Source organism: Varroa destructor, unplaced genomic scaffold (genome assembly GCF_002443255.2).
Source record: "Varroa destructor unplaced genomic scaffold, Vdes_3.0 BEIS01000007.1, whole genome shotgun sequence".
In the NCBI taxonomy this organism is placed as follows: Eukaryota; Metazoa; Arthropoda; class Arachnida; order Mesostigmata; family Varroidae; genus Varroa; species Varroa destructor.
The window spans coordinates 327097-338970 of record NW_019211460.1 but is presented as its reverse complement, the minus strand read 5'-3'; the positions used below and the strand labels follow the sequence as shown (position 1 = coordinate 338970).

Genomic DNA, 11874 nt, shown 5'->3' with positions numbered 1-11874 from the left:
TTCAGTGGCTATGTATGAGAACGACCTTAAGTGCTTTGTAATTAATCTAGATACGGCTTATTTACATGGTTCTGAGATAAGTTTACTGGGAAATTATAGGATTATTTGCGGCAGCAACCGCTTACTATCCATTTGAAGCAATTCGAAGGCGCAAAGGTTTATGACTAGATATGCCTAACAAGCTTCTCGAAATTTAATGCCACTTCTAAAGAAATTGAGGCAAGAAAGGAACGTTTGATACCGATTCCTGCATTGGACAAAATTCCTACATTTAAAAATATAGCAGGTGCAATCGAAGTCACATCATTAAGAAGTCATCTCCCGTAACTGATCAAACGAGCTGTAGTTCAAATTGAACTTGGGCGAGCTCCTACTATTCCGCAGAAAAAGCGCATAAGTTTTATTAAACACTCAGATGCGTGTAAAAGGCGGCCATTTTTTCCGACATTACTAGGCTTATTCCGAACAACAGTAGATAATAGCAAACTGTTTGCTAATTATCTATCAGATTATACGAACGAATCTGATCAAAATACACGAACCGCATGCATTAACGTGCTCGTAGAATACCTACATAGATATGTTTGATGTTCGGCGAGCTATGCATTGAACGTGTAGTACGTAGATGTTCCTTGCGATAGAAAAATTCAGTCCAAATATGCAGAATGCCACTTCGTTTGCAATAATGAGGACTGCTGTGACGACGCCCAAGCGTTCGGGACGTGGAACGCGATGCATTTGAATATATATTGATAAAATAAGTGCTAAGATATTACACAACAGGATATTTAGCAGGTAGTATGTTTATATACTAAATACAAATATACGTTGTGGTCTAAATTCGTAGGTAGGCGTAGGTACACTCCTTTTTACGCTGGGAGCCAGCCGTCTGGAATAACGCCTATCGGCGTAAGTACCGGACATAAAATACAAACAATACTACGCGCCTCGATAAATACGAGGGAACGCTGAAATGCTATGGTACCTTATGTGGGCATAGCGCGACATTAGATTAAAGCCATAGTTTAGTACGTTGACTGTAGGCCGTTCAAGAAGACGTAGATTATTCAAATTAGATCAATCCTATGTATTTCGGTACGCATGCTAACCCTACGCACTTTCTAAAAATGAAGTGTCGCTCCGTTCCTTAACTGGAAACCAATAGGTAATTATAGTCCTAGATACAAATTAAATCAGCTGTTCCCGAAGGTCTTCAAACGAGATTTGGGAAATACGCCTGCGAATAAAGATAGAGATGTTTGGTTAAAGGGCAAAAAAAAAAGTGAAGCTTCAATGTAGACCGAGAGTCAGCGAAAATAGGTAACTTTTTTTCTGATATCGTTTATATGTATATATATAGTTTGATTGGACAAATATTTTGAAAAATCTCTTTGTAGAACCTTTTGATAATTTTTTTTTTTAGCCCACATATTGCTGAAGTAGCAGTGAATAAATACGTAATTTATTGCAATAAAGAAGGAATTGGAACGCCTTTGTAACAGGAGCGCCGTAATACTATTACTTGTTTCATATGATGCTATGCTGCAGTGCCGTAACGTTAATTAATAGCGACAAAAAATACGTATTGTCAATCAAAATATCCTTAATGTATCTAGAAAAAGGTATTAAGGCGCTCTTGTTAAAATCCGCTCTATATTGAAATAATTTGTGGAACTTCTGCTGTTCTAACAGATGTAAAATGTAAACGGTGAAAAATTTTTTCAGAAAAAATTTTGGTACATTGTTTATATATGTGACAGTTTGTATTGTAGATACCCGCTTTAGAATATGTTGACACTTATTAAAATACCCTATATCGTTCGTAATAATTTTGACACAATCTGTTGTCTGCTAAACGTTGGCATCGTGTGTTAATTTAAAACTATACAGAAGTAGTAAACAAGACAACCGAGGAGGCAACGCATTTACAGGTCTCCTGTTTGACATATTCTATCATAACTGAACGCTAAATCAAGTTGATATCGATGGTAGTATATGCCTCATCTTTATTAAATATTTTTCTATGTAACAAACAAACGCAGCATTTCGGTCTGCTAATTGAACCTGTTTATTATGAGTTGCTGCTATCGTTATTATGTTTCCAGCGTTGATCAACTTTTAAGATCTTCTTTGAAGAGGTTCTACACTATGTCATCTTCAACCTTTCACACCACAACTTTCCAACGCGTTTGCCCTAAAAAAGCTTTTTTGATGCACGGCACTTCGCTATTGCTTGTTGTAATTAGCGTTTTTCTTCTTAAAAAAAAAATAAACCCACTTCAATAAAAAAAAAGTTGCATTATAAAGTCGCATTGTGTGCGCTAATGCAGTAATCCATATTTATGTATATGGATGTATATGAAAATGATACTTTATTTTTTGATATATTTTTATGTATACATAAATAGTGGTTTGTCACAGATTTGATGCATCACTCCAAAGCTGCAGCTACAGTACTCATCTCAGCGGCGCAACAGGGGTCCCGCAACAGGGGTCCATTTCTCCAATGTACACTTGAGCATTAAACATGAAAAGTAACGCTTCAAGTAAACTTTTGTCGTCTACCACGTTGTTGATTCGCTTACGATAGGGAATTAACTTAGCTTCCGCCGGACCCTGACTGACTACTGCCATCACCACTGGCCTGATTTGCTTTAAGTTCGGGTAGATATTGTTTTAGGTTGAGACCAGTTAGTTGGCGAATCAAGTCCTGCAGTTGCTGAGCTTTCTCGGTTAAGGTAGACATCACCTGCGAGCTTAGTTGGTTTACAGAGGTGCTTTGAAGGGTAGAGCTTAATTCACTGGCTCGATTGAGCACCGCTGCATAGGTACTGGTGAGCTTTCCCTTGACGCCCTCGTGAGCCTTGCTCAGGGAATCCTGTGCCTGACGAGCTGCGGCCTGTGCGATAAAGAGTGCTTGTTGCGCGGCAGGCTTCTCCTTAGCCTCTTCAAGAAGACTGGCCAGCCAATCGAAGTGTAAAATATGGGCGAACTCCTGCACCGATTTTCCTTCTTGAACGTTGTCCTTGAGAGCATAGATCACACTTAAGGCTTCAAGAACCCGGGAAACGCCATCAGACGCCGCTTTCTGGGCAGCCAGGAAACGACCGGTCGTGTGATGGGTCACAGCAAGACGTGCCTTCGTCGTGAGGTGCTCCATCCGATCGCGCAGATTTACATTGTCTTCAAATTTCGGCACTACAGCTCCACGCGCAATCAAGTGCGAATCGAGCATGCCTTCCGCCGTTGCCAGGGCCACTGTAGCGTAACCCACCAGCTGTTCGCAGTACTCACCAAAACGCTCAGGCGCCATTGCACCGAGACCCAACTGCTGCAGTTTTTGATTGCTGTAGTCTACAACGCTGTTGCGTACAGCCGTGACCTTATTGGTTCCAAATACCCTAACATCGGACAAAATCTTCTCGGGTGCCTCTTTGACAGCGGGCACGGTCTGCTCAACACGGTCGAGTCCCTGGCAGGCCAACGAATCGACGAACTGGATAGGTCCCTGCAGTTTAGTGATAATTGGTTGTGAGCTAGCTAAGGCTATTTGGGTCGTCTTTTCACTCACTTCGATGACGTTTTTGATCGGGCCCGGCGAGACCTCCTTGAGTTTGTTGTACGAGCTTACTGCCATTCCTAGTGCTGCCTCAACCGTCGGCAGGGCCGATACCCGCGTCACGAACACACTCTGCGCTCGATTAGTTTCTGCCACCATGTCGCTATTGTTGTCTGTCGCTGCGTACGCGAGAAGTTTACCACTGTGAAACGAATAAAACAACATTTTTAGAAGGCACGTAGCGTGAAGGTAATACAAAGCAAGCAGGCAATGTTTTAACAAAATTCACTGCAGTAGGGCGGCGGCATCGAGGAGCACTATGATCGGAGCTGCCATCGATGCAACCCTACTGGCTTCAGCGATACCTGGCATTGTCCACCACAGTATTCCCTCAACCACTTCAAAATGACTCTATGATCGGATTTGCTACGCCTCTTGCCTCCTATCGAAAGCCTACACTTTCCAAAATGAGCGCACTGCGGATATCATCAAAGATACGAAGGTGACAACCAATCGCGTCAAATATGAAAGGTGTATAACTACTGCTATTTCGCAGCACTGCTCCTTTCAAGCCCAAGCGAGGCTACTATTCGTATTCAATACACTTCGAACACAGGGCAAACAATACGCAGTGGAGCAAAAGAGAAAATTACGGAGGGAACGTTGTTAGTAGATTATATGCATGGTCTTTGCTTATTTAACAAATGCATTATACCCACACTGACTGGCTTTCGAATTTCTGTTCACGGATGGGTTCCTCGTTCTTTGTGTAGAAGTCCCACACGAATGATTGCACTACCTTTCAATGATGCTATCGTTCATTTGTTCGCGGTAGCAGCAGGGAGCGCGTTGGTGTAAGTTTAATGGATGGGGCCATGTTGTGTCATCGTTTTCCTTAAAAACAGTTTTCTACTCACTATCGCCAAACGCTTTACTAGCTACGGTGAAAGGGGCGACGCAGCAGGAGAAAGGGGCTATAGCTATATATAGGAGAAAGGCTGCTACAATCAACGGGCCAACATCCTCCAACTAAGCCTGTAGAAGCATTTACTGCAATAGGCTGTTCCAACAGACCTTGCTAACAGTACTCAGTGAGTCACGGCACTTTAAATTTGATTCTTACACATCAAGAGACTCCTAGACGTCGTAAAACTCTCGAACCAGCATAAATCAAGTCTGACTAAGATTTTTAATATTATATGATAGTATGAATTAGAGCGCCGACTACAAGAATACGTGTAAATTCAAAATTGGCCTAATTGTCTTCATAATGAAACTTTGACGCTTCGGTATGTCGTCACTTTTCTTCTATTGTTATGCTTGTTACTTAGATTTCAGGTTAGGTAACATGTTGAAGATCGGTAGCACAGGTCGTAACGAAAGATTTCGCTTTACAAGGATACGTAATTCCTAACAACCCACGAATATACGCTACGTTAAATTATTCTACATGAGACAAAACGATTTGTGCCTCCAGGAAATTGAAAGCAAACCTCAATAGAAAACTTTGCACCTCCATGCAACGACGCTAAGATTTCCTTCACCCAACAGCATTGATAGATATATGTACTCTTTAGATATACTATGTGTGCATGTCAGATACGAAGGATGACTCGTTTGGTCATTTTATGCTTGATAGTGCAAAACTTCCAATACGTTCTTTTAACGCACCGACGCCAGCCGATAGCTCAGTTAAAGAGCCGCCAAACTGCTGGCGTTTTGACTCGCGAAGATCCTATGATGGCTTGCCGCGATGGTTGATGATAGATACACTCTTAATATTTGCTCTTCAGTCCCACAATAGACGCAATACAAAACGTTGGGTGTCCAAACGATGGGACCACACACAGACATCCGCCATGCTAATGGAGAAATTTGTCCTAACGACACTGACTATATTTAACTTATCTATCATTATGAATTGTGGTTCTCTCCGTAGCTGATTACATGACAGTTCAAAGCAATAGGTATTCTAGAGCGATTCAAAAACCTGTCATCTTTCCTAGAAACGCTTTTCTACATGAATCTATACATAGACACTCAGACGTTATTCTCGCTAACATTTTTTTTTAATAAATAACAGAGAATAACTTTTGGTTTTGGACCTAAGGTTTGTGGTTGTGACACGTAGGAGTGTCATTCATCTCTGTCGAATAGGTTAATTACGTGCTCGCAAATACAGGTCGTGGAAAACTATTATGGCTTGACCTTTTGCACCTCATCGCTTCAGAGGCTTTAGGTGCCTCGTAGGATATTGCGAAAGCCACAATTAATGGCTATGGTTCGAGGCATCCGAAGTAAACCATTTTACTAACTTGTACGTACAAATCAAGCGTGCCTTCGGCGTCGCGGTTTTCGATGAGGGCACAATTTCCTTTGAAAAGATACACGAATCGTGCGACACGTGCATACATGCTAAAATATGTAAAATTGAGAGATTTTCGGAACTAAAATATGTGAAATTAAGAAATTCTCAAAAACTAATTTACAACAGCAGCATACGACACCGGCAAAGGCCGAGGCTAATTCGGCTTCCGCCACATGTCGACACGGGAGGATGCAACAGGATTTCGTAACTGTGATCGTCCCTTACCTCAACGCAAGCCAGCTGTTGGTCAAAATAGCATGAGGTAACACGAATTTTAGTCACTTACAAGGAAGATACGGAGTTCCATTAGAGAATAGCGGAAACAGGTCAAAGGTGAAAAAGAAGAGCCTCTGGACCTTCGACCGGCGCGCGTCGACAAATTATAATAGATTAAAGAGATTGTAATTGCGTCAGAATTTTTCCGGCCTTCTTGGCTAATAACTATCAGTGGAAAATCTGTTATCTACCGCGTGACGAAATTCCATTGACATTCTATTTTGAGGCAGCGTAATAAGCTATACGGTATTGTCCAAGGTTCACAGAACTACATCACATCGATGATTGATTAGTCTAGCTAATATTACGATCTCACACAATAGAACACACACAGAAAAAAAAAAACAAATGCCATTGTTCCAAAAACCCTGCGTTGACAGCTACTCGTCTGCATATTCTTAATGCTAGACTAACAAGCTGTCATGTAGCACAAGTACCTGTTAGTCTAAAAACCATCTAAATGTTAGGAAGACGCCACCAATATCTCGCGGCGCGCCAGAAATGCTAGGGTAACGACATCTTCAGTACGACTCAGCTATCAATCGATGACGTTTGCGAGCCAAGTCCATTGATGAAACAACAATAAAGTTTGACGAAGTTCTGGGAACAGGAAAAGTACTATGATTACATCAAATACGCAACTTGATACTGGTCAGCGGAACTTGTGTTATCAAAATATTTCGTCAAATGCTAATTTTTTGTGTTCCTAAATCTTTTTCTGAACACAAACGGTTCGTTCGAGAATCGCTAATTAGCCAGAATCATAGAGTCAAAATGGTGGTTTTGTAAGTTGACTTGAGTAAGTCGGGGACATTTTTAGCTAAACATATATCGTAGAAGGCTGAAAACAACACAGTTCCGTCCATTTCTTATTTTACGGATCGATTGTATATGACATTATAATCATAATGATAAAAATCTTGCCCTAACAATCTACACAGGGTTTACGCTGAAAAAAACCCACTTACTTCCGCGGACCGGTGGCGTCTTCATTCGCAGACATGTTCTCAAAGTAGAGGATTGATCTCGCTGGCATACAACAACACAAGAAATGACAACATTCACGACAGAAACCTCAGACCAATTTTGCTGTCTGGTTAATTCCAGTTTGCTATATACCTCTCGGTACCTTTGATTCTGTTTTTTCTCTCACGAAAATTTGCCCGCAGCATCTAAAAAACTAAATTAAAAATTTTCGAGAAAGAACTTCGCTTCTGAATCAAACCACGACGTTCATCGAAATGGCTGCTTACCGAAATCGTGAGTTCTGAGTCCTGGCTATTTCCGTTGAGGCAACTGCCGTCTGCGCGGAAAGGAAAGGAGCCGCCTGACACGGAGAGGGTATAACGAGGTACGAACGCAGCGCCGAAGTGATGCTGAATAGGGCGCGAAGTCTGCTGGCTCTTAAGGCAACGTGGCCAGCCCGGTAAGAAGCCGCCACAAACAGGTGACCAATCACAAGTCGGCACCACAATCTGCTGAGTCATCGAATCAGCTGCTGAATAAACATATTAACGACGATCTGTACTAGGCCGGCACTGGGATAGTTATTCGAAATGAGACAGATATGCTACACACCTGTTCCACAAGCCGCATCAATACCAAGCTTACAAGTAAACAGTAATGCCTGTACAATAACAACGTTTTTTAGAGGTTGCTATTGGGGGTCGGGTAATATTTTGTGATGGCTGCACGACCTCCATCGCTTAATCAGTTAATTCATCGATTCAAACACAAACACGGGTAAGTTTACCTCTAGGTTCGTGAAGGTGACGGCTCGCACGACGAGGACAGCAAAACAGTCTCGAACTCTATTGGTAAATGTCTGCTTTGTTGTACGTTTTGTCCAAAGGGTCGCCCGATAGCGAGAGGGTTGGATTAACGATCATTCGGTTGCTGGACGAGTTATAATGCCAAAAAATCATTAGCCACAAAGGCTACGTATTGTCCAAGAACTTTAACAGCGTTGGGCTAAATGTGAAAGTGTCACTATGATAAGCGTCATTCATCTTCTTATCTTAGAAATATCTTAGAAAAAATATCTTAGAAAGCCTAATAACGTTAATATAAATGGTAATTATGTATCTGATAGCGAAATTCTGTCACATTTACGTCGGATTAAAATATATATGCCAGCAACAGTGCCCATATGTACATTGTGAACAGGAATAAACAGACGTCTATCGATGTACGCTTTGCGATCCTCATTTATCTCTGAACTTCAAATATGAGTAAATCTTCACTTAAACGTCGATTGTGACTACCTTAACCGGTGATCGGTGATGACAGCTTCCGATGCTGTGTGCATTGCACAACGTCAGATCTCGATTAAACTTTGATTTCTATGTTTAAAACGGTGAATCTGTTCAGATGGAATACTACTATTGAAACTGTAGGTAGCAGTAACTGCACTAGGCCCTCTTCATTGTCCTAAACTGTATTTCGACATCTAGTAGATGATAAATCATTTATTGTTCTAAAAGCAAGCGCTGAATTGTACGACCTTAAAAAGGAGTTGTTGTTTTTCGTTGTTACGAAATTGCAGTTTTGAAACACACAAATTATTGTATTTGAAAAAAAAAGCCCCCAGAAGAGTTCGTTGAGCGAGTAAGGAGCTGTACTGTTACTAGCGACCGAGGCACGCGATTGCCTTGCCATAGCTTGCCTAAAGCGAAAAAATATGAGCATCGCTTTTACAGAAATGTCGTCCTTTAGCACTGAGCCGTTTTATAGTAATTACTAACTCTCCTATCTACAGCATTCGGATAACAGGCGTGTTTGATTTATAATACGAAAATAAATCATCGTTAGTTTGCCGCTCGCTAGTACTATGCATCGCCTGCAATTTTAAGCCAACCTCGATCTAAACACTACCTAGAGCGACGCGCAACGTCAATACACCCATGTTTATTTATTTATTTTATTTTTTTTTTTGTTTATTTATGCTAGCTATTATATAGTGCACTAATTCCAAAAAAAAAAAAAAATAATGTCTTCACTTCATGTTGTTTACATTTACAGGCGTGTAATCCGATTTTTTTTAAACCACTCTAGAGCGACAGAAATAACGGTAGTTTATTCCGTGTCAGGACCGGGCAAGCGTTACGGCTTTGGCATGCAGTATTCGCTGTTTGCAGAATCTGCACACGTCTTCATTGCAGCGACTCATAGTCGAGCAGAAGCCCATCCGATATAAACAAAAAAAGAAACCAGGAGGAAAGGGCAAAGGTGTTGGTGTCAGATACCAGCAGAAAATGCCCGATCGCTTGAAACGGTGCATTTTGCGTAACAAACAGGAAGCCGGTGCGGGCGGATACTCGAAATGTTTCTTTAAAAAAAAACTGTGCTTTTTTTTACTTTGTAAGAAGAACATTTGCCTGTATCTATTGAATTTATTTTAGGGGCAGTGCATGACTATTATTGAATAGCGTCTTCTGAACGTTTGCCATAGAGCTCTCATATGTGTTGATGTTTACTATATACTTGATTATTTCGGATTCAATGATATTAAGTTTCACGCTCATTCATACATATTTGCTACCTTTAAAACTTCACTTGCGTAAAGGTAGCAGTTGTTAATTATGTCAGTTTTAGCATGTAAGCCTTTTACGCCTTTTCGCTGAAGAACTAATAATAAGCAAATATATATGCACACATAGACACCTATATTTCCGAGCGGTAAATTTTCGAAAACGTACGAACGCTAACATGAAATATATTTGAACCTCTTCCGCTGCTGGATTGTTATGCTAGGTAGAAAGCTTCGAACGGCTTTCTTGAGAAGTGTCCAACCGTCCAGTTTGCGACTTCTGTTTCCGAATGTAAAATACTCCCGTGCTATCATCATCGTCATCGTCACACTAGCCGAGATCTCAGAATCTATAACTCTTTCAAGCTGCACCAAATTGAGCACCTACACCAACTCGAGTGAACATAGATCATCATCGTCATCGTCACACTAGCCGAAATCTCAGAATCTGTATCTCTTTCAAGCTTTACCGAACTGAGCACCTGCACCGACTCGAGTCAACATAGATCATCATCGTCATCACGATTGTCGACAGCGCCGCCATCATCATCAATTGGAGTTGTTTGAAAGTACAATCGAACCATCAGCGCATGATGTCCCTCCACCTATCGGTCTTTCATTGCAGATAAGGGATCTATGGTAGCTTAAACGGCTAAACTTTGAACTAAAATTGTCGAAAGTCAATGTTTTAAGCCTCGCCCTCCACAATATGTATCTTCAAACAGAGAATGCTTATGAGAAAAACTAGAACATACCTAAATATTCGGAACTAAAACTGTTTCAATGTACTAGACGTTTCCCCACGAGTTAACCGGCTAACATCAAACTAAAAACAAGCTTATTACAATATAGAAAAATTGAAGCGGGATGCTTGCTTATGCTTCCACCGGGCATCTAGAACGATCTTACTGTTTCCGGCGATTACTTGTTCTCTACAATAAAAAAAGAAATGAGAGAGAATTATCCAAGAAACCTAAACCGCGTATCAGCGAATTTGCCCAGCGCTGCGCTACGAGGACAACGCAGTCGGACGAGGCGGCTACGGATGACGCAGCGTCATTATCTGCCGTCACTAAGAACGCAATGATCAACTGCATTGAAGGAACAAAGTCGAAACTGTGATGGGGTTCAAAAGGTCTCTTTTATTTAATTACTGTTTAACGTGATGATATTTTCATTCTATACATAAAAACGGTGGATTAACATTCATTGCTCCAAGTACACGAATTAAACTGAATAAGTTGAACACTAAATAAACTCTAATTTTCTATGTATTTAATCACTGGCTGTAGCAATTTTCCTTTGATCATTATCTAATAATATGAAATGATTATTGGACACCAACATCGTTCCATTGGTGATTGGTTCAAAATGATTAGAGTAGCACGATTTATACCACACCTATCACACCACACCTATCTGCCGCAACATCGAAGCTCTAATCCTTAATAGAGTACATAAATAAATGCTTGAAATGAATAGCAATTGGCTAAATTAGGGCCAGTACTGAGTTGTTCTATATAGAAATCTATGATAGTGCCCGTTTGCATTATACAGTAATTGCGCTTGGTCACTGCCGAAACTCAAAACGGGGTTAAGTCATGCGCCACGTTCCTCTTTCGTCGGATAGTGCCTCCATGGTAAATGCATGTCACACCAAAGGAATAACACTAATGACATAATAATGTCTGCGTTGACATACTTCCCTCATTAGATGTTGAAATGAGATGACGTTATAAAGACAAGCCGGAAGTCCCACCCCAGAGTTATATTTATCACACTATTTTAGGAAAAGGGAATTGATACTATCAGTGATGTGTGACACTGTAGAGCACGCATAGAACAGTGAGTAACAAGGCCCATTGGGTTGCACGATTCAGGGAGACACTTATCGACGCACACTTAATTCATAATAACACGACTTGGTCTATTTAAAGAAAATACTTTAGGAAAAATCAAATGAAAATAGCTATAAAAATCTCGTACCTTAAGAGAATCGTCGGTGTGGCGTTCTTTCTTGATGTAGTCGCTCTGTTGCACTGGTTCACTCACACCGAAACAAAGCGCTGTAAACTTGTTCTGCAACGGCTTCTAAGCGCTAGCACAAGTTTCACAAATTTCACTTAAATCATCGTAACCTTT

General features: G+C 40.9%; 1 protein-coding gene and 2 long non-coding RNA genes across 9 annotated transcripts in view; 1 reads left to right on the top strand and 2 right to left on the bottom strand.

Annotated features, from left to right (window-relative positions):
- Positions 1–11874, bottom strand: part of LOC147754163 (uncharacterized) — a 57126-nt gene that overhangs the window by 39079 nt on the left and 6173 nt on the right. The window lies entirely within an intron of this gene.
- Positions 1987–11871, bottom strand: Lsd-2 (Lipid storage droplet-2). 6 transcript variants are annotated; one of them, XM_022814313.2, is made up of 2 exons: positions 11719–11871; positions 1987–3761 (listed from the first exon to the last, which is right to left on the bottom strand). In XM_022814313.2, exon 2 carries the CDS (start codon positions 3716–3718, stop codon positions 2600–2602), a length of 1119 nt encoding a protein of 372 aa, XP_022670048.1. In that variant the 5' UTR covers positions 3719–3761; positions 11719–11871; the 3' UTR covers positions 1987–2599. The 6 variants fall into 6 exon arrangements, with proteins under 6 accessions (XP_022670048.1, XP_022670042.1, XP_022670043.1 ...); XM_022814307.2 differs by lacking the exon at positions 11719–11871 and adding an exon at positions 7172–7343; XM_022814308.2 differs by lacking the exon at positions 11719–11871 and adding an exon at positions 4359–4453.
- Positions 7678–11011, top strand: LOC111253977 (uncharacterized). 2 transcript variants are annotated; one of them, XR_002674879.2, is made up of 3 exons: positions 7678–7946; positions 9225–9563; positions 9957–11011. It is a non-coding gene; the product is annotated as an uncharacterized LOC111253977 (long non-coding RNA). The 2 variants fall into 2 exon arrangements; XR_015318054.1 differs by having other exon boundaries at positions 9225–11011.

What these genes read in the sequence shown, in the direction of transcription:
- Lsd-2 (XM_022814307.2), bottom strand. Translation starts at nt 7,239, where the DNA reads ATGCCAGCGAGATCAATCCTCTACTTTGAGAACATGTCTGCGAATGAA. An exon ending in GACGCCACCGGTCCGCGGAA is followed by an intron (nt 3,762 to 7,171) that starts GTAAGTGGGTTT and finishes TTCGTTTCACAG; the next exon opens with TGGTAAACTTCTCGCGTACG.